This window comes from Podarcis raffonei, chromosome 9 (assembly GCF_027172205.1).
Source record: "Podarcis raffonei isolate rPodRaf1 chromosome 9, rPodRaf1.pri, whole genome shotgun sequence".
Lineage (NCBI taxonomy): Eukaryota > Metazoa > Chordata > Lepidosauria > Squamata > Lacertidae > Podarcis > Podarcis raffonei.
The window spans coordinates 55027914-55052436 of record NC_070610.1 but is presented as its reverse complement, the minus strand read 5'-3'; the positions used below and the strand labels follow the sequence as shown (position 1 = coordinate 55052436).

Sequence of the window (24523 nt, the reverse complement as noted above, 5' to 3'; positions counted from 1 at the left end):
TCAATCCAAGTATTACTACTTCCAAAATGTACTGTTGAAGTAGGCATTGAACTTTTGATTCCTGTGAACTATCCACCGTGGCTCAAGGGGCATGCCATGTTTTTAGAAATCTATGTATTTGGGGAACAAGAGTGCAGGTTTATCTTGTAAGAAATAAACATCACAATTTTGGAGTTGGAGACTTGTGTTGGTGTGCTAAGAGCTTTGGATCAAATTGTATCACTATAGCAACAATGTTGCCAAGATCAGAATGTTTAATGCAGCCAGCTGAAGTGCATTTGTACCAGTTTTTGGTGTGTGTGTTGTTGTTTTTTAAAAAAAACATTCAGCAACGCTTGATAATGTGTACTAATTGTGCCAGCCACCAAGAAAGGAAGCAGGAAATGGGAGAAAGAACACACACAAGAGAGCACAAGCATGCCATGCCTTTAGTAGCTGCAGCTTCTTTTATATTTGATGTAAAACAAGTGGCCATGGAATAGCGTCAACCTGACTGCTGATTAATAGAATTGAGGCACAAACACAAAAAAAACATTGAGGCCAATCCACGTGAGGAAGAGAGACTTAGGACACTAGAAGACACGAGATGATCATACTGCCCATAGTCAGAAACCTGGTGGCATGTTGGACTGCCCTGTGCCTCCAAACCCATAGGAGCTTGCAGGGAGCCCACCTCTTTATCCCTCAGCTGTGACCCTTGCCCAGTGCCCAGACACCAAAAAGATAGGAACCTTTGCTTGCCCAACTCCAATGCCAAACCAGTAGAAGCTACAGCAGCTCTAAATGAGACATCACTCAACCAAATCCCATTTCTCTCCAGATGCACACCATTACCACTCTAAAACTCTGGACACTTATTCAGTGTTGCACATGTCTCCCAGACAACCAGCACCAGGCTGACCAATGACATAGGTAATGCTGTTTGCAAGCTGACCCTGCCTGAACCACCATGATGGCTCCATGTTGTCTATTTGTATTGTTGCAGTGTGGAAAGTTGGATGTTATGCTTTGTTTTATCATGCTTTCTCTTATTTGTTTTCCTTTGTACAAATGAAAGTTAGCCCCTGGCTAACTAATAAAGACTTTGAGCTTTGCCATTTCCTCTGCCCATCCTCCCCTCCTCTCCCTCCCAGCACTGGGGGCAATTAAGTGTTGTCACTAGGGAAGGATAAATGTACTAATTCACATGTGGCAGCAACTGATTTTTTTTGGAGCCAACTTCTGACTTCTTTGGAATCAGTACTGTAATGCCTGAATGCAGTAATGCATGTTCAAAGCAAGGAGTATATGCCATCCCTGTATCTTCATAAATTGGCCATGATTTCTACCTTTCTGACAGGAGCATTAGTGTGGTATGCATGTGAACACTGGAGAAGCACGTCTTTCCCACTAGATTGTTTCCCTTACTCCTGGCAAAAGACATGTGTGAAACGCCTTTGCAATTGGACCTGCTCGTGGGGCCTGTTCTTTTGTACACGCACTCTTGAGCAGCAGAGAATCATATCTTAACAAAGCAGTTATTATACTCCTGCAGGTGTGTGTGAATGGAGGAATATATTTCATCATTGTCTCATCATCTCAGAGGCCTTTTACAATCTTAGCCATCTCATTTATCTTCACCTCGCAACTCATGAGCCTTCTTCCCTCACATCAAGCCACTTCCTCCTCCTCTTCTAGAGTCATTTTTAAAGACCCATTTTCTCCTTATTAAGACTTTCCTGAGTAACCTTAGCTTCATTTTACCTGTCCCCTCTCATCCATCTTAGACTCTTCTGTCCTGTAACCGCTTCTGATTTGTCTGTCACCATTTCTCTGCCAACCTTCCTTGTTTAAAAACCTTTGTTCTGCATTTGCTCCTTCCATGAAACTGATTTGAGTGACATGCTGAAGCTATCCGTCAAAAGTCTGATGTGAAATACACACTGTCACTCTGATATTTCCCCCCTCTGCATTGCTTCTGAACTTTTATGAATCATTCTGCCTTCTGTCAAACAGGGAAGACCAGCACTCTTCAGCCTAAGGCAGCACTTTAACTCTAAAGACTGGGAACATCTTCAGTTATACAAAAACTATACATAAATAAATAACCTAACCTCTATGACTTTTGAACAGAAAGCATGAATGTGTGTGTGGGGGGGGCTTTTGTGTGGATTAAAATGCCTGAGGAAGGAGTACCAAGGGATTACCATGGTGAAAAGAAGAAGTACCAGAGAAGGATTATGTTTAGCTCCACCCATCTTTGGGTGAGTGTTTCATGAGATGTAGCAACCTGGGTGGGAGCTGGACTGCTATTGGGAACAGTATATTTGTGTGATTGGTGGGTAACTGTGTGTGTGTGTGTGTGTGTGTGTGTGTGTGTGCGCGTGTGTGTGTAATGTGGTTCTGTCAGTGAATGGTTTCATTGTCTCCTGGTGTTGCAGTACATTTTCTTGTGGAGTGGAAGGAATGATTGGTGATTGAAACGGAGGTGTCGCAGTGATTGGATGATGCTGTGTTTGTGTGTATTGATGGATGTGTTTGAGGTGGGGTGGTGGTAAAGTAGGATGTGATATTGGGTGAGTAGTAGGTATTGTATGATTTTTGTAAGAGAGAATTTGGTATGTGTTAGTTAGTGGGGTGAGTGTCGTATATCGTGTCAGGATGTGCCTTGGCAAGAGAGAGGCTGAAGAGAGAAGGTATCCATGACTCTCAAGTTGTGGTCAAAATGTGCTGCTATGCTTTTGCTTTTGGGAAGGATTATATTGTATTATATTGTATAGTATTACATGCAGAGGGGGTTTAGTGCAGAGAAGGAGAGAGGTTCAGTATAAGAGGTTTAGTGGAAAACACCGCAAGTCATGTATTCATTGAAATAAAACTTACACTATAATGTTTATCTTCTGGACTTGCTAATAACAACAACAATGACAACAACAATGACAACAGCAGCAGCAGCAGCAACAACAACGTTTACACCCCGCCCATCTGACTGGGTTTCCCCGGCCACTCTGGGCAGCTTCCAACACATATGAAAACACAATAAATCATCAAACATTAAAAACTTCCCAATACACGGCTGCCTTTAGATGTATTCTAAAAGTTGTGTAGTTCTTTATGCAAAACATTTGGATTAAAAGACTCAGGATGATCCACTTGGTGGGGGCGGTGAGGGAGGGGCATGCAGCAACCGCAAGAGGCTTCAAAGTGGCAAGCTGGTGATAACTCAGCACAGCAAGATCAATAGATGCAAGCAAACACCTAAAGAGGGTTAATTGCATCAAATTTCCAGAATCGATGGCAACCACATTCCACAATGTCAAAGTTGCATCAAATTTCAGTTTGGTGCCTTTGCATTAGAATTTTGCATTGAAACTTTTTAGTGTTTGGTGATTCAGATTTTCTGAGAGGATGAAATTATCTTCCACTGATTTATTAACAAAACCATTTCAATGTCGGATCTGTGTCCATTAGCTTTCTTGCATGGTTATTGACCTGTTTGGCCTATGTAAATGGCAGAAGGGTACTGTTGGCAGCTGATAGCATGTATCGTGTAAGAAGATGAGCAAGTATCTGTTTACACTATTGATCTGGCTGTGGCTGCTAACCAGGATAGATTCACCACCATGTGGATTGGAGCTTATTCATATGCTTTAGCTTCTATATTACCCTCTGCTCCGCTATGTACTGTGTGGCACAACTATTGTTTTTTTTTACATTACTTGACCATTTGTAAACTGTTTCTCCTCTTTCTCTTTGTAGTCAGAGTATATGAGCTCATCTACTTTTTACTCTAAATCAGGTGTGAATCCACCATTTTATTCTCCTTACATGTATGCATTGGGTTTTGTAGATAGGTTGAAATTGGCTTCCTTCAGATCCATATTGATTTGCTAGTGTTTTGCGATAAGCACCTCCCTCTCCCCTCCATTCATTCCCTGCAACGTTAATGTTTGAACATACTTGCCAGAATTTAACCGGTCACCCCCCATTTCTGCTTCTACCACCCTTAAAAGAGAGGGTTGGGAAGCTTCTGGTTGAGCTCTGAGAGACACAATTTCCCTTTATCCTCCTGCACAAACAGGAGGGACCTTCCATCAGGGAAGCAGCTGCCACAGTGCATTACTCTGCAGCAACAGAAAGAAATGTAGGAGGTATGTGCAGCCATGAACAGCTTTGTGCAAATCAGATGTTTAGGACAAAAATTCCATGCAGCACCTTGCTGCCAGAAGAACTGACCCCCAAAAGAGAGTGCCGTCTGAATGCAAATGGGGGCAAGCATGCAGAGCAAGGCAGATTACTTTTCCTTTCCAGATTTTACAGGAATTGAGAAAGCACACATTTAAAGGGGAAAATGTGTGTCATGGCCCTGAGAGGACGTCATGTGGATGCCCCTAAATTAGTGGGCAGACAGGTTAAAATCCATATTTTTCTCTGGTGTAGACATGCCCACTCTCCTTGCGCAGCTGATGAGGTGTGTTCTGATCCATGAAAGCTTATTTCACAATAAGCTTGTTAGTTTTCATTGTTGTTGTTTTTCTGCAACAGATAACACTCTCATTTGCCCCATAATAACCAGTCCTTTGGGGCGTGGGTGGCGCTGTGGGTTAAACCACAGAGCCTAGGACTTGCCGATCAGAAGGTCAGTGGTTCGAATCCCCGTGACGGGGTGAGATCCCATTGCTCAGTCCCTGCTCCTGCCAACCTAGCAGTTTGAAAGCAGGTCAAAGTGCAAGTAGATAAATAGGTACCGCTGCGGCGGGAAGGTAAACGGTGTTTCCGTGCGCTGCTCTGGTTCGCCAGAAGCGGCTTAGTTATGCTGGCCACATGACCCGGAAGCTGTATGCCGGCTCCCTCGGCCAATAAAGCGAGATGAGCGCCGCAAACCCAGAGTCGGTCACTACTGAACCTAATGGTCAGGGGTCCCTTTACCTTTAAGCAGTCCTTTATGTCAACATCAAAAATAATTCTGGCCGATTCTTAACAGCAGTTTCACCACAGGGGCATGTCAAAGTGTTCCTGCAAAGAGTCTCTCCCCAGTTGAACCTTAATTGGTGAGGATGGAGCCTCCTTCTTATATGTATAGAGGTTGCAATCCAGTAAAGGGGAGCATTGTCTGTGCGGCTTCTCCACTGTTGTCCTGTAAAGGCACAGTTTTCCTTTTTCATGACAGGCCTTGCTGTTCCACAGTCATAGGGTGCATGTGGGGCTTTGGAACATAGTTTGAGAGTTAATCATAGGTCAAATGGAGGAAACTTCTGTTGGAACTATATTGAAATTAAATGGTTTGTAGAGCTTACTGTGTTTTCAGAGCCAACATTATACATGCACAAATAAAATGTGCATTTTACTCTGTACTTTTCAGTGCATACCTTGGTGCCAGACAACTAGTAGAAACCCACATGAGGAGGAATCCCAAATAACTTTTAACAGAAGGACCTTTTCTTTTCTTTCTTTTTCTCCAATGAGCCCTTATTAGAAGTCTCCATAACACCATGTAGTAATGAGTGGATGTAGATAAAACACTTCTAGGAACTCTAAGTTCATGGCCATTTGACCAGGGTAGCAAATGCTTGTTTTCTCCGTGCCCTTGCCCTGCTGTAATTCCATCAAAGTCTGGAGAATAAAAGGCTTTCCCCCCACTTCCTAATAAAAGAAGCTTTTGTAAGTGAAGAGAGCATTCAGAATGTCCTACAGTGTCCGAGAACATATCATTCTTTCCTTTTGCTGTTATTGTCTATACTAAACCAGCAGTAGGCTTTCAGCTTTTCTCAGCCAATGGGGATATCTTCCCCAGTTTTAGAAACAGTTCCTAATTTTTTAGGGATGCTTTTCTGAGAAAAGAAGAGCCTTTCCTCCATCCAGTCAGGTCTTATTTAGTATTGATTGAGTGATTTTCTTTCCATTTCATATAGTTACTTACGGACGCATTTAGGAATTACTTTTAAGCAGGTGTCAACACCAAGCATTGCTAGCTACTTGTTAGGGCCTACAGCCCAGCAAAGGTCCCATGGCCAGCTGGAGTACTTTTCTGCTATTGCTGCTTTTCCTTAGTGCAGTTCCCTCTCCTTCCCTCTGTTGTGGGAGTGGTCAACAACAGCTCTTGTGCCAGCCAGCAGCAACTCTTTTCATGACTTGTGGCTCAGGCACCATATGCGCGGCACCTGCCAGTCCACTGCATCACCAAGGTTCAGGAGAAGTCGCTGCCTCCACTCCTAAGCAGTTGTCATTGCAGAGAACAGGAGTTCCCCATCGAACATCACTCCCAGTGTGGGAGATAGCATTGCTGCCACTCTCTCTCTCTCTCTCACTTGCCTTCTTGATCTCTTTTCTGGCAACCATGGTGGCGAGGAGCAGTAGCAGCCACCATCTGTTTGCTCACGCTCATTTGGGTGGGAACACTAATATTTTAGGGACACTTACTGAAGGAATGTTGCCTCAGAAACAGTATTTCTAAGAGCTATTTGGTGAGCATTTGGGGGGGGGGAAGCTTACTGTTTTTGAAGAGTTGTCTTTAGGCTTGTTATGCTGGTGTGTGTGGACTGATGTGAATCATTATATTTTAGTTGTCAGCATTCGTTGTCAGTTGGGAGAACCTCTTGATAATTCAACCATCACTCCTCCCAAAACACATGTCTTGGAACAACTGAGGGGTTCAGAAAAAAATGGAGAACAGCAATCACTCATTTGTAAGAGAGAGATGCAAAAAGTGCTGAGCTTAGTCACTTTCTTTGTTGTTGATTTTACTTTTGTTATTGCCAAAACCCCCTTTAACTTTCTGGACTTTAGTAGGGCAACAAACAGTTTTTGAGAAAACAGTGTATGGGAGGGGAGGCTAATTTTGCCGTGTGAGTAGGTACAGCAAATTAGAAACAAAGCCAAAGAACCACAGATAAATGCACCCAGTAATACCTATTCTATATTGTTTTGCAAACCAAGTAAATACTTACCAATCTGAATTCCCCAGTTCAGCTTCTGGGTCACGTCATGATCCTTTCCTGGCTCCTTCCTCCTACTCTGCCCAGCTATGGTCTCTAAAGTTTTCCAGTGTTCCATCTGTCTTAAAAGTATTTCAGCCTCTTTTCTTTCTCGTAGCCGAATTCTAGCCCTTCAACTATCTGATTCCACAACCTTCTAGTAACCCTATTTTCTAGCTTGACTTATATTTTCAGCCCCCTTCTCAATCTTGAGCCAAGCAGGGGGAATATAGTCTCAGTAAGTATTTCTCCTTAATTGATGTCAGAATCCTCGGATGAACCTCTTGACTCTCCTGTGCAAAACCTCTGGAGCAAAACACTCCTCTTAAACTTTTGACCCACCTTTGAACAGCTTTTAACCGTCTTACTAACTTTTTACCATCCTTTACACAAGAGCCAAGCAGCCAGCAACCATTTTACAACCTAGGTTTTACAGCCAAAACCCCCAACACAAAATGGCTGAATATCTGCTTCCTTCACATCAGCAAAGAGCACCGACATCAGGGCACCGGCATGCATATAATTTGAACATGCTGATTCAAATGCATAAATGCACATTTATAAATAACTACTGGAATTTAAATAGAAAGAGCCTGGTGAAATGGTTGCTACCAGGTGACAGTTGAAGAGGAAGAGCCAAAGTCATCTAGTCCCTCATCAGAGTCAATGAGCTGATCCTGCTTCCTCCCTCTTTGCTGCAGACTGATGCAATGGCCGTGGTCAAGTGGCAGCACGTGGAAGGAGAAGCCCATGGAGGTGGTTTCCCAGCAGAGCTGAGGGAGTGACTCTGCTTCCCCACTGTTCCGCTGCTCCAGCTTGAGGGACTGTCATTGGGGCTACAGGGCAGAATATGAACATGATAAATATAATCCAGTACTTAGCCCTCATTTTGAAATCATGTTCCAAGATAGAGATACAGTGAGAGTAATTGCTTCAAATTAATTCCTGAAATCCTGTTGCTTCCCTGTGTTCCCTTGGCCCTTAGTTACTAAGATTAAAAACTAAATATGATGGTCCAGGACAGGGCTGACTCTGCTTTTCTTCCTCCACGTTCCCTTAGGCTGAGGTGTGGCAAATAACTTTGTGCAGGGCAGAACATGGACAGGAGGATGTTGCAGGCTGTTGCATCAGTGAATGTGGGGTTTGCTTTAGGCTTACTGAGTAGGAGATAAGCTGGGAAGGGACGATCTTGTCATGTATATTTACTGTTATTTGAACTGATTCTCACCCCTTTGCACATGAGAAGGAATGTAGAGTTGCAGTGATGCATAAAATTGGCAATATCAGATGTGGGCCTGCTATAATCAAAGAATCCTATTGCTCTGAATCTTATGATCTGCTATGAAAAAACAACCTGAGCTATTGGAAGGAGTCATGTGTACTGTCTGCAGGCATAGCAACCACTGGGTGAAGTTAGCACAGCTTTGGTGCAGTATGGATCTGCTTCACAACTAGAAATCTTTCTGACCATGCTGTGGTCTTTGTTTCATATTTGGGTCTCACGTTATGCTTCAGATTGCATGTTCAGTTCTTCAGACTAGTGCTGAAATACTTATTAGCATTTGCAAATGCTCCAGAAAGAAACCCTGTGCTGATTTTCTTCCTCAATTTTGAAAGACTAAACAATGTGCTCAACCCATTCTCTGATGCCAGGTCTTCACAGTGTGCACTCAGCATTCCACAGTGGTTTCAGGGCTTAACTTGAACCAGGGATGAACCTTAAAACCTGTTTTCCATTGAAGAAGTGATAAAAATGAGAAGACTTCCTCTCCCCCTCCACATCTCTTTTTCCTTACTATTGAGTTTTCATAACTATCCTGCCATTCACCTGCAATTAAAGGAAAAGGCTGCCAGAGCAGAAAGTGTTATTTCTTGACCCTCAGGGTCGTTTCCAACACTACAATCCTACGATTCTATGATCCTTGTTGGAACTCTTGATCTCTGCTGGGGCCTCGCCTTTCTCATTCATTTGTGTCTCCTGTTTGTGTTATGACTGCCACATGGCATTTTATGGTACAGCAGAGGAGAGGCAGCTTATGTAGTGAGTTTATGCACAATCTTTCATTGCCATTCAATTGTCTTTGGTTGGTTAATGCTACAAACAGCTTCTTATTATATATTATCCAAATCCTTTTACAAAAGCTCCTTCAAAAACTTGATAGGGGTATTGAGCGTCCTGACCATTTGCCCAGGAGCATTTAAAGCAAGTAATGCAATTGCCTGATCCTGTACCAGATATAAGAGATCAGAGCAAAAGTTATACTGCTAATATGCATAAATAAGGGGTAAAAAAGTATATATGTGTTATGTATTTATTGTGAAGTATACACCCCTTTGTTGATATCAATCTTTGATTTATTTAGATTGGAAAGGGACTACTCAGTAACTGATGCAAACTGGAAAAAACACCATTTTTCAGTTTACTTAATATCCATACTCTGTTTTCCTGATTGAAAACGAAGTGGCTTGTAACAGAAATACAAAATACAGCAAAACCCAAGCAATAAGAGCACACTTTATTTATTTTGAAAAATAATCTCCCACCTAGTTATCAAGGCTGCTAGCAAACATTATTAGAAGCAGACTGAAAGAAACACAAACCTTAAAAAAACCCAGATTAAACTCAGGTTAATAAGTTAAGAAGTTAACAGCTCTTTAAAAAAATTATAGGTTCAAACAAAAACAAAAACAACCTCGCCACAGAACTGGGCAAAATAATGGAAGAGTTGCATTTTACTTTGGTATAGAAGGTTACAACAAGGTCTTTGGCACCTCATGACTGATCAATGCTGGCTCCTTCTACTGTGACTGGCCTGGGAAAACTCTAGCCTGCCAGAACTCTTCACCTGGCCCCCAACACTCCCCTGAAGCAAAACCCCTTTCTGAGACTTACAGTTTTGTTTCCTTTTAATAATAGTTGCTTTATTTACAACTATACAAGTAGGACATAAGTAGAGGCAAACAGCAGATGCTCTTAGTTCCACATATCAGACCCACAGAGAATCTTATATTGCTTTCATCTTTCAGCTACTTCACAGCGTCGCCTCTGAATTTCAGTCTCACCTTGTGCTAAATTGCTATTCTGAATGTTAACCTTCTCTCATGTGTGTGCAGCTTTTGCTGCATTATGTTGTGGCGTAATGGGCATGAGGGTTATGCCTTCCGTGCTTTTCAGCAGATCTGCACTGATTGGTGGGGAGGTGGGCTGGGCCTATTTTTCATTCCCATTTGGGTAGGGGACGTTTAACAGCAACACTGTTTAGTGTCAACTGAGGAGCAGTGGGTGAGTTTCATCTCCCCTGTGCACGTTGGGCATGGGAACTGGGTTTTCCTTCCTTCTCAGCTCATCATTGAAGAAGAGAAATCTTACTTAAAGGCCTATGGGAGTACTTGTGTACTTGGGTCATCACAAACCAGCTACAATTCCATCTATTTCATTCCTAGCATTAAAGCACAGCATGAGGAAATGGGGAAACATACGCAGATCCTAAAAAAGTAAAATCACAAAATCAGGTCGGGCTAAAATTAGCTCTACTGACAATTCTAGTCACAGTATTTCACATATTTTCCCAACATGTAGTGAAAAAAAAATTCCATAATTAAGCAGCCAGCTGTTGAAAATATTTGTCATTCATGTGCTGTCATACCTGTCAACTGTTCTGATAATATCAATGGGCACCATTGCGCAATGGGCACCCAAAACGTGTGATCACGGAGCCCCAAAAGTTGTGTTTTGGGATAAAATGTGTGGGATCGTGACCTCAAAAATAAATGTTTTGAGGCTCTGTGATCTTGCACAGGTCACATGACTTACATGGGGGTAAGGCCATGTCCTGGATTCTAAGGTAAAAATGTTAGAGAGCATGCTTGCTGTTTTATATTGTTGATTAATACTGCATTTTAAAGTTCTGGCTTCAGACTTTGAAATCCTAAGTGGTTTAAGTCTCAGGTAACTAAGGACTATCTGCTTCTGTACAAGCCGTCTATTAAGATCATCCTCAGAGCCCTTCTTCAAGTTATTCCTGCCTTCAGAGGCAAAGAGGATGGTGACTGAAGATAGGGCCTTTTCAGTTGTGCTGCTACAAGTTTTGGAATGCTGTCCATAGGGTGTCTTGCCTGGCTCCAAGTCTGATCCTTTTCAAGGACATTTGAAGACACGCCCTGCCACCCAAGTATTGGCCTGGGTATTTTAGAACTTGAAGCTTCCAGGTTTTTAATTTTAATTCTGTATCAATACTGTCTGACAGTTCTGCTGTTTTACGTTGTATTCCCCCCTTTTGAAATACAAATTATTGTATTTACATTTTTGTACACTGCACTAAGAAGTGCTTTTTGACGGAAGAGCAGGATATAAATTTCCCCAGTAAATAAATAGTATAGGAGAAACAGGTGAGTGCAGTAATTCATAAAGGGAGGTATGGCAAAATCATCTCTCAGATAAGAAAAATATTTAGCATGAGGTGGAGTGGGGAAAACAATTTTGAGTCTGCAAAATCAGGTTATTATACCAATTTTGGTTTTCATAAATAACCATAAGGAAATGTTATCCATGGTGCTAACATTGCAAAAGCATAAAGACTCCCCGTTCTCTGGAAGCTTCAAATGCCATCTCATTGTTTCTGCAGAAATACTCCTAGTCTGCCCAACTTTTCTCTAGCAACAAGTTGTGATCTGAAAGCCCATGGAAATTGAAATTGGCTGTACTTCTGCATTTTTATTTAATAAAAGGCCTGCTTAGAAGTCCGCTGTCTGCTGACATGGGGGGGAAAATGTGGCTTGAAAATAAGGTTGACCAGTGACATCCAGAGAGTCAGCACTGGGAGATAGACCATATTTTTTGCTCTATAAGATGCACCAGACCACAAGACACACCTAATTTTTGGAGGAGAAAAACAAGAAAAAAAATATTCTGAATCTCAGAAGCCAGAACAGCAAGAGGGATCGCTGCGCAGTGAAAGCAGCAATCCCTCTTGCTGTTCTGGCTTCTGGGATAGCTGCGCAACCTGCATTCGCTTCATTAGACGCGCACACATTTCCCCTTACTTTTTAGGAGGGAAAAGTGAGTCTTATAGAGCAAAAAATACGGTAAGTGGTTCAAGAATAAGGGGAGAGGATCATTGAGAGGAGGTGAATTCAGGATTGTAAGTGCAACATGTGTGTTTGCGTGTATGCCAATGGGGGTCCAATGTAGAACCCGTGCTTTGCAGGCAGAAGGACCCAGGTTGTGATCCGCAGCACCTTCAGCATGGGCCAGGAAAGACCATGAAATCTGGAGCACTGTTTACAAGGCATAGAATGCCAGGGCAATCTTCTGGGCTTAGCCCTGTGAAGGCTCGTACAAGAACAAGACCTGTTATTTTAACTTCCTCAACTTAATATATAGACCTCAAAATATATGCCAGCCACATGTGTTTAAGAATATAATACTTACAGCACAACATGCCTAAGCACATAAGCCCAAGTGATTCCAATAAGGTGTCCCAAAATATGATAATAGACATTTCAGTAATTTCTCTACCCACATTGAAAAATTCAAGGAAATTGCTGCATCTTAGGCAAACCTTAAGTCCATAGATGTAAATGGGCTTATTCATGCTTAACTCTAGAGAGTTTCAGGCTATAATAGTGCTTAATAAATGTTAAAAGAACAAAGGGAATAATATACACAAGTTATTTATTTAAAACATTTATATGCTGCTTAATATTTTAAGTCGTAGGCCTAGTTGCACATGCTTCTTACTGTTGAAAACATGTTTTGAGATTTCACTTGTCATGATATTTAGCAAAGAGATATAATTCATTTCACTCTTAAAACGAAAAAGAAGCCGAGGGAAAACTAAAGATATCAATAGTACTTTCAGGAATATTTTTTCTAGTCAGAAAGTATCCCACACCAGGTGTCTGGTTACTATAGCAATTATCACACGACATGTGATCAATATGGTAATTATAGGGTGCCAAAGACTCCATTCACTTGTATTTCTGAAAAGATGGGGGTAAGTTTGATGCTGGGGGGGGGGGGAGAAAGAAGTGATGTTGTATAATGCCAGACAAATTGAAGTACAGCTACTAATATGAGTATATCTAAATGCCTGATATCTAAAGGCATGCTTGAGACAAGTGATGCTCCCATACCATATGGCAGAAAAGGATGCTCTGAGTTTATAGGTTTTATTTTAACACTGTAGACCTTGCATGGAATTTGCCTTTCATATATCTTCATTCCAGCACATTTGTTATTCCTGTCTGCATTTGATTGTCAGCTGGACAGTGTAGAATTTTTCATAGTGCGTATATGTACATTTTTACTCCATGACAGCCTTGATACACTGAGTAATATACATAAAGCGTAACCTGTAACAGAATATTGCAGCATATACTCATTCTTTAACAGTAACTCTTCCATTCAGAGTTCTGGCTTGTAAGCCATGTTCTCCTCTCAGATACTCTAAGCTGTAAGTGCTTAAATTTAGTCATAACTTGTTTCTTCTCTCTGCCCACCATTTAATTCCCTCCCCCCTATGGATGCTCGACATTCACTGGCACAATTCTTATGCAATGGTAGTCTCTTAGGGGGGAAATGAAAAATACATATACAGCAGTTCTGTTTGTGGTGCTGTCCAGTGTCTTGGTGCTGATATGCAAATAAGGGAAACTGAAAATATGCTACTTTTTTTGTAAGATTGCTTATAGTACTAAATAGAATAAATAATACATAAATAAACTTTTAAAGAATGGGTATTGTTTTATCACACCTGTGTTGAAGCTATGCTGAATAGGATAGATCCAAGGAAAATTATTTTGTGCCAGCCTTTTTAGATGCAAATTATTATTACAGTGGTACCTCAGGTTACAGACGCTTCAGGTTACATACTCCGCTAACCCAGAAATATTACCTTGGGTTAAGAACTTTGCTTCAGGATGAGAACAGAAATCGTGTGGTGGCAGTGCAGTGGCAGTGGGAGGCCCCATTAGCTAAAGTGGTACCTCAGGTTAAGAACAGTTTCAGGTTAAGAACAGACCTTCAGAACGAATTAAGTTCTTAACCCGAGGTACCACTGTAATTTAATTGAATGTGATGTGTGTTTTTAAATGAGTATGAAAACATTATCTAGCAAAACTTCCCTCTTCTCTTCTCTGTTCCCCGCTCCCCCATCTTGAGGCATTCCTACAGAGATGTACATATTTTTCGGTTGGTGGAATATGCTTAAGTGGAGGGTTATGTGAAATCTTAAACTTAAATGTGCCTTGAAATTCCAGTTAAAATTTGGCTTCACATTTGATTTATTTTCATTTCAGAGCATATATGATGTGCTTTTGTTCCATTTGAATTGCTAGTAATAGATGTAAATTAGCAATATGTACTGAATTAAAATGTAATCTCATTATAATAAACAGTTTATGAATCATCAAGCCAGTTACCAAATATCGCCACACTGGAAGGGAGGTCCAGCTTGAGGCTTTGGAGGTCTGAGTATGTGGCATATGGTACAACTAAGGATTAAGGTGATTTTGTAGCTCTAGTGAGTTGTGAAATAATTGAGTATTTAGTGCTTATTATCTCAAGGCCTGCTGCCTTGCTCCTACATTGTCAACTGAGACCTCAATTGGACAAATTCTTGGAGAACGTTGCTGTTGTTTTTATTTACATACTGTTTAATATCAAAATAGACTTCCAAGTAATTTACAGCATATAAAAGCCAGTCACACAAAGATTAAAATATAAATATCCACAATTAAACTGCACAATAAAATCATTCAAAATACAGCAATTGAAACAGGGTATTTAGACAGAAAGATCAAGGGAAAGCCTTTGTGAACAGATGCATCTTCAAAAGCCGGCAGAATGCCACTACAGATGGGGCCTCTCATACATCATATATCAGTAGGGAATACATTCTGTAACATTATAGCAATCTGTAGACAAAAGGCCTATCTTGTCCAGCATCTTATTTCCCATAGTGACCAATCAGAAGCTGGAGCATGAGCATATTTAACTCATTCCTGTTTTTGTGCTTCAGAGACTGGTTTCAGAGATATGCTGCCTCTGATTTCGATGTATTGTATAAACACCCTGACTAGTAGCCATTATCACATTGACCACTATGGGAAATACTGTGGTCGGATAGTTAGGCCTTTGGTCAAACTTACTATGTTTAGTTGCTGATCCAGGATGTGTGGAATACTCTCCCCAGGGAGATTCGCCTGGTACCTTCATTATACACCTCTAGGCACAGGGCAAAAACATCCCTTTTTAACCAGGCCTTTTGCTGATTTACATCCAATACCCTTTTAAAATGTGTTGGGGGAGGGTTATTGGGTTATTTTTGTCTTTATTTTTATTGTGTATTTTGTGTTTTTATGGTCTGCTTTTATCCTGTGAATCTCCTCGAGACCTGCAGGTATAGGGGGTATACAAATTTAACAGTAGTAGTAGTAGTAGTAGTAGTAATAATAATAATAATAATAATCGCAAAGAACATAATTGCTGATGTCTTCCATCACCCAGTATGGAGTTTAAATTCAGACACATTGTCAGAAAAGGTGAGTGAACGATATTTCTTCACACAACAGAATTAATGCATGGACTTCACTGCCAATGGCTAATAACTTAGATGACTTTAAAAACATTAGTGGAGTCTGTCTTTCCCTACTCGTCATGATAGCCATATAGAAGGTCCCTGTTGAAGGGCAGTTGCTGAGGAGTAACAGTGGAGATGGATGATTGTCTGCATGCCCAGATTTTGGAATTCATGAAAGTATATTGTTGACTACTGTGAAAAGCACAGGACTCCTCCTTACATTATAAGGAAATCCAGCTGGTTTGAAAAGACCAGGTCTGACTTTTGATTCACTCTTCCTCAAGCTTTCTTTTCACAGAGCTTCTACTTTAAAGGAACTTCAACAAGAGCAGTGTGTAGTGTACTGTGCATTAGTTTTTATTCCTGCCTACCTATCTGTGTCTCAATTACTGACTCTTCCTGTAATGTACTTGTTGAAAGCATGGGCATTGCTCCTGGGATTCTTACATAATAGCTTGTAGAAGTACTGATTTCCTAGATCCTTATAGTCTCACTTTGGGCTTCTCCCCTTTGGGAGCAAAATAATCTAAATCACCATTTTCTTGAAGATGCAATTAAAAACAAGTGTCTTATCCTGCTTACTCTCCTCCCAGCCTGATTATTTGATTAATTTGCTGATAAAATGAAGTTGGTCTCTGGCATTCCATGATTTGCACTATTCAATTGTTGTTTTCTTATCAGTCCTGGGCAGCTGCAGCCTCCGGGTTTGGTTCAAAGCAACCTGCAGAACTCTCTTAGTAAGAGAAGTTCATGGAAGTCCCAGATGACCATAATTCTAGACAATTCATTAGCTGGAAAAGAATTAGTTAATATGATGAGAATTCTTTCCAATATCCAGTGCAAAGTGATTAACAAAACTGTAGCTATGTGAATTTTGAAGATGTGAAATTTACATTTATTCATAAGAGCCTGCTCTTTTCATGATAGCATCTATCACAGCAGCAGTCTGACACCTAAAAGAACAGAACACAAAACTATTGTAGTCTGGGTTCAATGGAGCAGAGACCAGAAGTCTGATATATTCATAATGTTCCTTCTAAAGTTTAAGAAATGACATTTCAATAAAATATGAAATAAGCCAAATTTGCATAAAGCCTCACTTGGTAGATGAAGTAGCCATGCAATATTTTCCATGTGGTTGTGTGCCTATTTAATTACAAAGTCAGAATCAGTGGATAGTTCATATTGATGACTAAGGGAATCAATTTAACCTAAAGGCAGGCCAGGCAGGCTACCGGCAGTTGAAAAATACATTATTCAAGCATAAACTGATTAATAGGCATATAAATAGTTCATTTGTGTAACACATCTCCACCAACACCATCTGTATTGCTTCAAATAATTGTATTGATAAGTAAGAAATGTTGTTATTTTGGAGAAAAGATGCAAAACTAATGGTGCAATCCTGTATGTGTCTACTTGGAAAGTAAGCCCCACTGGGTGCAATGAGGCTTACTCCCAGGTAAGGGAGTTTATGATTTCAGCCTCAATGAGAGATAGAAATCATTTTACTATTGGACCAGATGTGCCTTTCATTAAGGTGTCACATTTGCTGATTTAATTTGTTTAATTTAATTGTTCTGGATGGTAAGTTCCTCGGGTTTGTCTTTGGTTTATGTGATATATAAACATCATCTTAATCCTGTGCTGGATTGTGATTTACAAGCATAGATGAAAATAGAGATAAGTGTGTCCTTGAAGCAAAATCAATAAAACAGTTGCTTCTGCAGCATCCTATCATGGCAGCTGTTTTTCATCTGATCTACTTCAATCCTGTAGTGTGGAGCTTTAATGAACAAAGTTTGAATAAAAATATAGATTCCTGAAAATTTTAATTTACCTCAAGTGAATTGCCACTGACTTTGGTTGCTTTAAATAAGAACTAGACCAAATTCATGGAGGAGAAAGCTATCAATAATGGCTACTAGCTATGATGGCTCTTTCCTATCCCCCATGGTTGGATGCACTGTGCCTCTAAATATCATTTTCTGGGAATTACAAGAGGGAAAAGTGCTGTGACACTCAGGTCCTGCTTGCATGTTTCCCATAGGCATCTGGTTGGGCAACTAGGATGGGCCTTTGACCTGATGCAGCACAGCTATTCTTATGTTCCAAGTCTTGAAGCAAAGTCAAACAATTTGGGGAACAGCAGGACTCCCCCCCCCAGGGGAACTCAGTTCTGGCACCTCTCAGGTGGGTGCCATTGCCATTAAAAGAGAACAAGGGAGGCATTCATGGTGAGTTCTGACCAGTGCTTTTATGCTTTAAAAAAATGTTTAGGGGTACTCTCATTTTACTACTCATATTGAAATACTGCCCCTTAATGAGGCCAAACTTAGATTCACTAAATATTTAGGGGTATGCGTACCCCTGTGTGCCCCCCCAGAAAAAGCACTGGTTCTGACACCTCTTTTTTTAGGAAAAAAGCACTGGGAAACAGTGTGTGTGTGTGTGTGTGAGAGAGAGAGAGAGAGAGAGAGAGAATGAGAGAGGGAGGGAGAGAAAGAAATGGAAATATTTACATGTACAAAAGGAAGAAAAAAATCAAATGAATTAAAAACCAAGTGATGAAAATTAACTGCGACAAGAGCTTTTGCTCTGTTTCACTTGATGAAACTGCATTGATCTCCCATTCTGTAGTTGTGCTGTGTCCTGACATATTACTAGAAGATGATAGGAGTCTGATGAGTAAAAGCAATGGAGAATTGTGCCATTAGCAAGTTAACAGCTTGATCTCCGTACCCTGTGGTTTCCAAGGGCCTCCCATGCATGAAGTGTGACAGCTTGTACAGCAATTTGCCAGGAAATGCTTTGCACTCAGAGACATGGACAGTGGTCCACAAACTGAAATCGGCAAATTAATTGTAGTAATATTCTTTTAAGATTCCTTTTGCCTTAACAAACACTGGGACCACCAAATCTTCCCCACTTGGGGCCTCAGAGCCATCTGCTGACTGTTATAATCTCAGGCAGACTGGCAGCTGAAGACAAATGAGAGATAATTGAGTCATACATCATCTTGCAGTTTTATTTTAGGTTACCTGGGCTGAATAAGGCTGCAGAGTTGACCATTCTTGTAGTCCCATAGGTGTAGCTCAGCCATTAAATGTCTGGTTTTCTATTTTCCTCAACTTTGCTGCTTTATGGTATCATAGAAATAAAGCTGTTGATGAAGATTAATGCATTGGCTTTTGTAAAACAAGAAACAGCAGTTAAGGCTAATTAGTGTGATGTACTTCAGTGAGTTTCCATATGTACAAATATTACTCTGTACATTTAATGTTTGTCAGAATATGATTTTTAGACTTTAGTCCTTTTATGAATTGTCAAGGAATATGCTTGGTTTTTCCAAAGGCGATATTGTCAATCACACACAACAAAAACAAATAGTAAATACTCAGAATCATTACATGCCAGGACTTCCTTATAATACCTTATAATACTGTTATAATATAATGTTAATTTAAGAAGTTCATGGAGGGAAACTTTTCTGGCCCTGTTCTCCCACTTTAGTTGCCTGGAAAGCCTCACAGAAGGTTCATTGTACATTTTCTGAACAATGTGCATTGGGGCCCATAACAGTTTCAGTTTCAGTTAGTTTTGCTTTCAAAGATACACTTTTGCCAATCATTGCTCTGGAATACTTTCTGTAGAAATCACATTAATCATATGAAGTAGACAGAACCTTCTGAATTGCATTCTTTATTTGATTTTTGTCCACCCAATTGTCTCTAAATAATATTCTAGAATAGGAGTGGCTAGTCTGCAATCACAGTCTGATTTCATGTGAGTGATGGGGGGAGAGGAATAAGGTGTGGCTTCATTCCATACCTACCTAGTACAGGTCTGTGGCCCCTGACAGGTTACCCCTGAGGAAATGCAGTGCCCTCTGTACCTTGTAGCTTTTCGAGAAATACTTCTCTTGGATGTGCTGTTTCTCAGACCAGCTTCCATGCAATTTGAAAACGCAAGGCATGGTTCCATTGTGGTGTAAACAGTTCAGGAAGCTTTTGCGCATGTGCTGATGATGGCGCATGCATAAATGAAAGTGTCAGTCACTCAGAGTTTAACATGGGAAAATAAATCATTGTGTGAAGACATCCCCACACCTGCTCGAGTGGGAAAAGCAGTGGAAGAAAGTGACTTGTAAATGCTGTGTGAGACAGAGAGATGACTTCGCATCATTGGACATCTACACAGATGGAACTCTTGGTCAACTGGGTTTCCCAACTGGCTTCACCACTGAAATCAATGGGAAAGTTATTGCAAATATGGGAGCACAATCTGCACCTCAGAATTCCCTTGTATAGAAGAAGCTCCTGTATCAAGCTGTGCAAATACATGGAGGTTAGATCCGTAGGTTCTAATGGTGTGTACCTTCCTTGAAGGAAAGGCCTTCCAACAGAAGGGGACTTTTCAGTCCTGGTTTTTCTATATGCATTGGGTCAGATTGCAGCATTTAGGGAATCACTCATCTTGTTTTGTTTATCGTGTGCAGTGCATGCTTTAGTTAAACTTTCCAATGAGAACAATAAACTAGTAATAATCAGAGAAAAATGGAAGGTCTGTTTTCCATAGTCATTTGTTTTCCTTTGAGGAAGGGAAGAGCTTATAATTGTGAAATGTCTGCTTTCTAAAGAACTTGGAAGCCCAAAGCAAAATAATTATCCACATTTTGTACTGATTTTAGTAAAATCTGTATTTCACAGTGACACTGGGGGAAATTGCCTAAGATTTTTACCAGTCAGTAAATGGGACGAAGACAAAGCAAATCCTTATGTATTATATCTTTCAGGAATTACAGAAGTTGGTACAGTGACCTAGAGTAATTAACATTTCACAGATTTGTAAGAAGGCACTCCTGAGCAGATAATACAGATAGGGGTGTGTGTGTGTGTGTGTGTGTGTGTGTGTGTGTGTGTGTGTGTGTGGCAGGTATAGCTATCTGAGCATCTATAATAATAGTAATAACAATAATTAATAAAAAATAAATTTCCCACCCATCCTTCACTCTCGGGTCTCAGGGCAAGCTACATCAATACAAAAATGCAAGAATACAAGAATAACATCAGTTAAAACAATCTACAGTCAAAAGTATAGGGTGGATCCTAAAAAACGTATTGTGTGTGTGTGTGTTTATACTAACTAGGTCATTGTACTTGTTTCCTAAATTCTATTCCGGATTCTGTGCATTCTGCTTAAGGGTTTTTCTACAGTTAAAGAGCCAAGATTCTGTGATAATTGGTTAAATCAGATTTAACAATGCAGTCAGATAAACAGTTGTGGTAGCTGCTGCCATAGCAACATCATCGCGCTCACCCTCTCTGTGCCTGCGTCTTCTTTCTTCCGTCCTACCCTCCCCCTCCCTGCTCACACACCCCTCCTCCTCTCCAGCAAGTGACACATTTGCTAATGCTCTGTGTGTTTGAGAGGGTTTAATGGCAACGCTCTTTGCATTGAAGACTATTCAAAATGATGAATGAGGAAGCAGCTCAGAAGAGTGATGGTGGAGAGAAGTATAATGGAAGTAATCAAAGGAAGAAAAGACCCAAGAAGGTAGTGTAAACGGACATAGCAATATGTGTATATGTGTTGTGTGTGTGGAGCAGTAAGACAGTAGTAGTCCTCTGAAGTCTTAAGAATGAAGGTGTATGGATCACCTTTTCTGTGTTTATGCTGTGGAAGACCATATTGCCTGTTACTGTTTGCTTGATATTCTGAAAACATTAAGAAGTAGTAGTGTCTTAGTCACTAAGGCATTGTAGTATGTAGAAGCTACATGTCTAGGGTGTGAAGGTTGTAGTAGGAATGTGTTATCCACTGCTGATCTCTAGGCAATTTGGCAATAAGGAAATGCTTTGGTTTTTCTTTTTTGGAGTGTCTTGAAATGGTAGACAAACCTAATGTTAATCTGAATGGACAGTGACTGAAGGGCTCTTTTAAAAAGCACACAGCTGCCTGTTTTGTTGAATTACTATTGACTTTGTTATGCTTTGCTGTATTGGTTTCATTGCATGCTATTCCTCCTTTAAAAAAAGATTAAACTGTTTGATTGTGGCAAGAGGAATAGTGTAGGTGGACATGGCACTGGCTTTATTTCTTGTGGATGTGTGAATTGGGATTTATATCCTTTAACTACCTTTAGCTGAGATTTCTCTCTTTCATTCAAATGAAAGGTGTGAAACTACAAAAACCAACAACAACAACCCTGAGTTTCCTTTTCCCAGATGCCTGTAGCAACCAGATACTTGCAATACCCTGCTGCTAATGTGAAAGCGATGGAGGGCAACATAAAATACACAGCCACACCCAGCTTTTTGGCCAGGCTTTCTAAAGGTTTTCTGAGCTGCAACCCAATGCATTTTTACTCAGAAGTAAGTCCCACTTTTCCAAGGAAAGAATGCATAGGATTTGAACCCCCAGGTCTTAAAATTAATCTTCCCACTTGGAAGTAGTTTCCTCAAAACAAATTATTTTGAAACCAGTTTCATTTAAAATATGGGAGCAAACATGCACGTGCAACCCACCCCCCACCCCTCATTGAAAAATTACTTTTATGGAAATATTATCATGCTGTCTGTTGTTCTCTTTCTCTCACTTTTTAATACCTTACTACAAGAGTAGCTCCTGTGAAAAATATCTTAGTCCTTAGGTATCCTTGGGGATACAGCAATGAAAGAGCTGCTATGCTTTGTAAGAAGCTGTGTAGCCCAAGGGGGAAAATGCAGCAAATGTTCAGCGATGCATCTTGCAGTCATCTGTTGTAAACTTGAGTAGAATTTACATGATGCTGTAATATAGCTTTCCAAAAGATAAGCCTCTGTATTTTTAGAAACTTGATAATATGTGTTCCATACAACAGAGATGAAAGAAAGCAGACCTGCCAAAGGTATTTGAAGTATGGAGAATTATCTTTCTTTGGTAGTGTGTATATGTTTTAATAAATTTAGGCTGAAATCCTGCACCCAGTGAGTAAACTCCATTGAACTTAATAGGAATTAATTCTGAAGAAATGTATAGGATTGCACTGTGAGGATATGTCCTGATCCAGTTAATGGAAGAATTTTGATAAAAAGTTAAAACATGGTGACTCCACTTTTCTGTGGATTGCCTTAGTGTATAATGTTTGAATTAGGTTGGGTTTCATACCTAGGCAAAAGGGAAGAGCTATTTACCTTTGTTTGTCCCAAATTAAAGGGCCATACATGTATAATGCATATAAATCTGTACTTGCACAAAAATGATCCAGTCTGTATGGAAACCAATTTCCTACTCTTCTTAAGTCCCCTTCAGACCCCAAAATCTGAAAGATCACCTCCTTCCCTATAGACCCTCTTGGGAGTTAAGATTGACAGAGGGAGCCTTCTTAGTATTTCCATCTTCCTCCAAAGTTTGGAGGGGCTGGTGGCATATGGGAGGGCAGGGGTGCCAGCTCTTGGGGACCATGCCCTTTTGGACCCCTCCTATACTTTCAGGCTGAGGGCCAGCACCCCCTCCTCCATGTTCAGAAGGCACAGAAGTGAGTCAAAGAGCTGACTGTGGCTTGGCTCCAGTGTCTGGCTCCTTCCCCTCCACAGGTCAAAGCAGTCTCCTGCTGGTGGTGGCACCAAGGGGAGGTGGAGGAGGAGCCACTGGCCATTGAAGCCACAAGGCTGCCATGTTCAACTCTGCCCTAGGCTCCTCCCGACATCCTGGTGTTGTGTGCAAGATGCCAGGACATCACACATGTGACATTGCCACCTGCCTTCGCCCTCCTAAACTGGCACCTCTGGGAGACAGGGCATTGTCTATGGCAGCTCCTAAGCTATAGCATTCCGTTCTCACAGAGGCATGTCTGACACTTCCATTGTATAGAGTCTGCCATATGCTGAAGATGCCCATTACCCTGGCCTTTGACACCTGAGATACATAGGGTGATCCACAACTAAGTTTTACTCAGAATGTGTCTACTCTGAGTAAAACTTAATTGCATACCACCTATGTATTTTTAGGACCAGCTCTATTCTTCAGAATGTAAATTGTTTGTACTGATTTTAATCTTGTGTTTTTAATTGTTGTAACTCACTCTGGGAATTTCTGGCTAAGAAAGCCAAATAAGAATGATGATAGCCAAGTAGAAAAAGTCTTCTGGGGCTCACCTTTAGCCTGTCACCATACACCTAGTGCTGGCTTTCCTGAATGCTGATGGGATTTCTGTAGCAGAGTGCCTTTTCTACTCATGGAGGAGGCTCCCCATATGATTAGGAACCAGAGAAGATCACGAGTAGGGCAGATTCTTGTGGAACTGCTGCTTTGCATGCAGAGGGTCTCAGGTTCAACTCCCAATCTCTGGGAGTGTCTCTTGCCTAAAATCCCAGAGACCTTTTGCCAGTAAGGGCAGACACTGTTGAGCTAGATGGACCAGATAGTCCTAGTATAAGGCAGGATTCCATGTTCCTATAACACAGGTTTTAAGGACAGCTGCAGTTAGATTACGATGGTCCTTAAACAGACAAGGTAGTGTTAAAGAACTGTAATGATTAAGTGATCTTTTCATTTTCATTATTAATTCTAAACTTACAACTTCATTGTTGACATATATGGATCTATTTCTCAGTTTAAACTCAGCTTAACTTGCCTGTTCTAATATATTCTGTTCTTTTGTCATCAAAATGAATTCCCAGAGGAGTAATTAAAGTTGTATCCAAATACGCTGACAAAATAACTCATTGCTTTTGTATCAGATCTCTTAAAATTACCATTAACGGTAGCCCCAGCATAAGTTTGATAGAAAGGACCTTGAGCCTGGAGGTGATGCTTCTCTCAAGATTGCAAAGAACACAAAATGAAGGAAACTTTGGCACTAAATTTCTAGGTGCGTTGATGTCTTCGTAGGCATAGCAATAAAAATTCCTGGCATCTTGATCTAAAAATGTATAATCAGAAGGAATTGCCAATGGAATCAGTTCCCTTGGTTTGAGTAGCTTCTCATAGGAACCTATGAAGCTG

General features: G+C 40.7%; 1 protein-coding gene across 11 annotated transcripts in view; it reads left to right on the top strand.

Annotated features, from left to right (window-relative positions):
- ANK2 (ankyrin 2) overlaps window positions 1–24523 on the top strand; it is a 320751-nt gene that overhangs the window by 99240 nt on the left and 196988 nt on the right. For 4 of the 11 annotated variants that reach the window (XM_053403733.1, XM_053403711.1, XM_053403705.1 and 1 more), the window contains exon 1: window positions 20901–21091. The exons of 2 other annotated variants lie outside the window; for them this stretch is intronic. In XM_053403733.1, coding sequence (XP_053259708.1) covers window positions 21008–21091 — 84 coding nt within the window. In that variant the 5' untranslated portion in view covers window positions 20901–21007. Of the gene's footprint in view, window positions 1–20900; window positions 21092–24523 lie in introns of those variants that run through there. 5 more of the 11 variants (XM_053403729.1, XM_053403738.1, XM_053403722.1 and 2 more) reach the window with 2 other exon arrangements.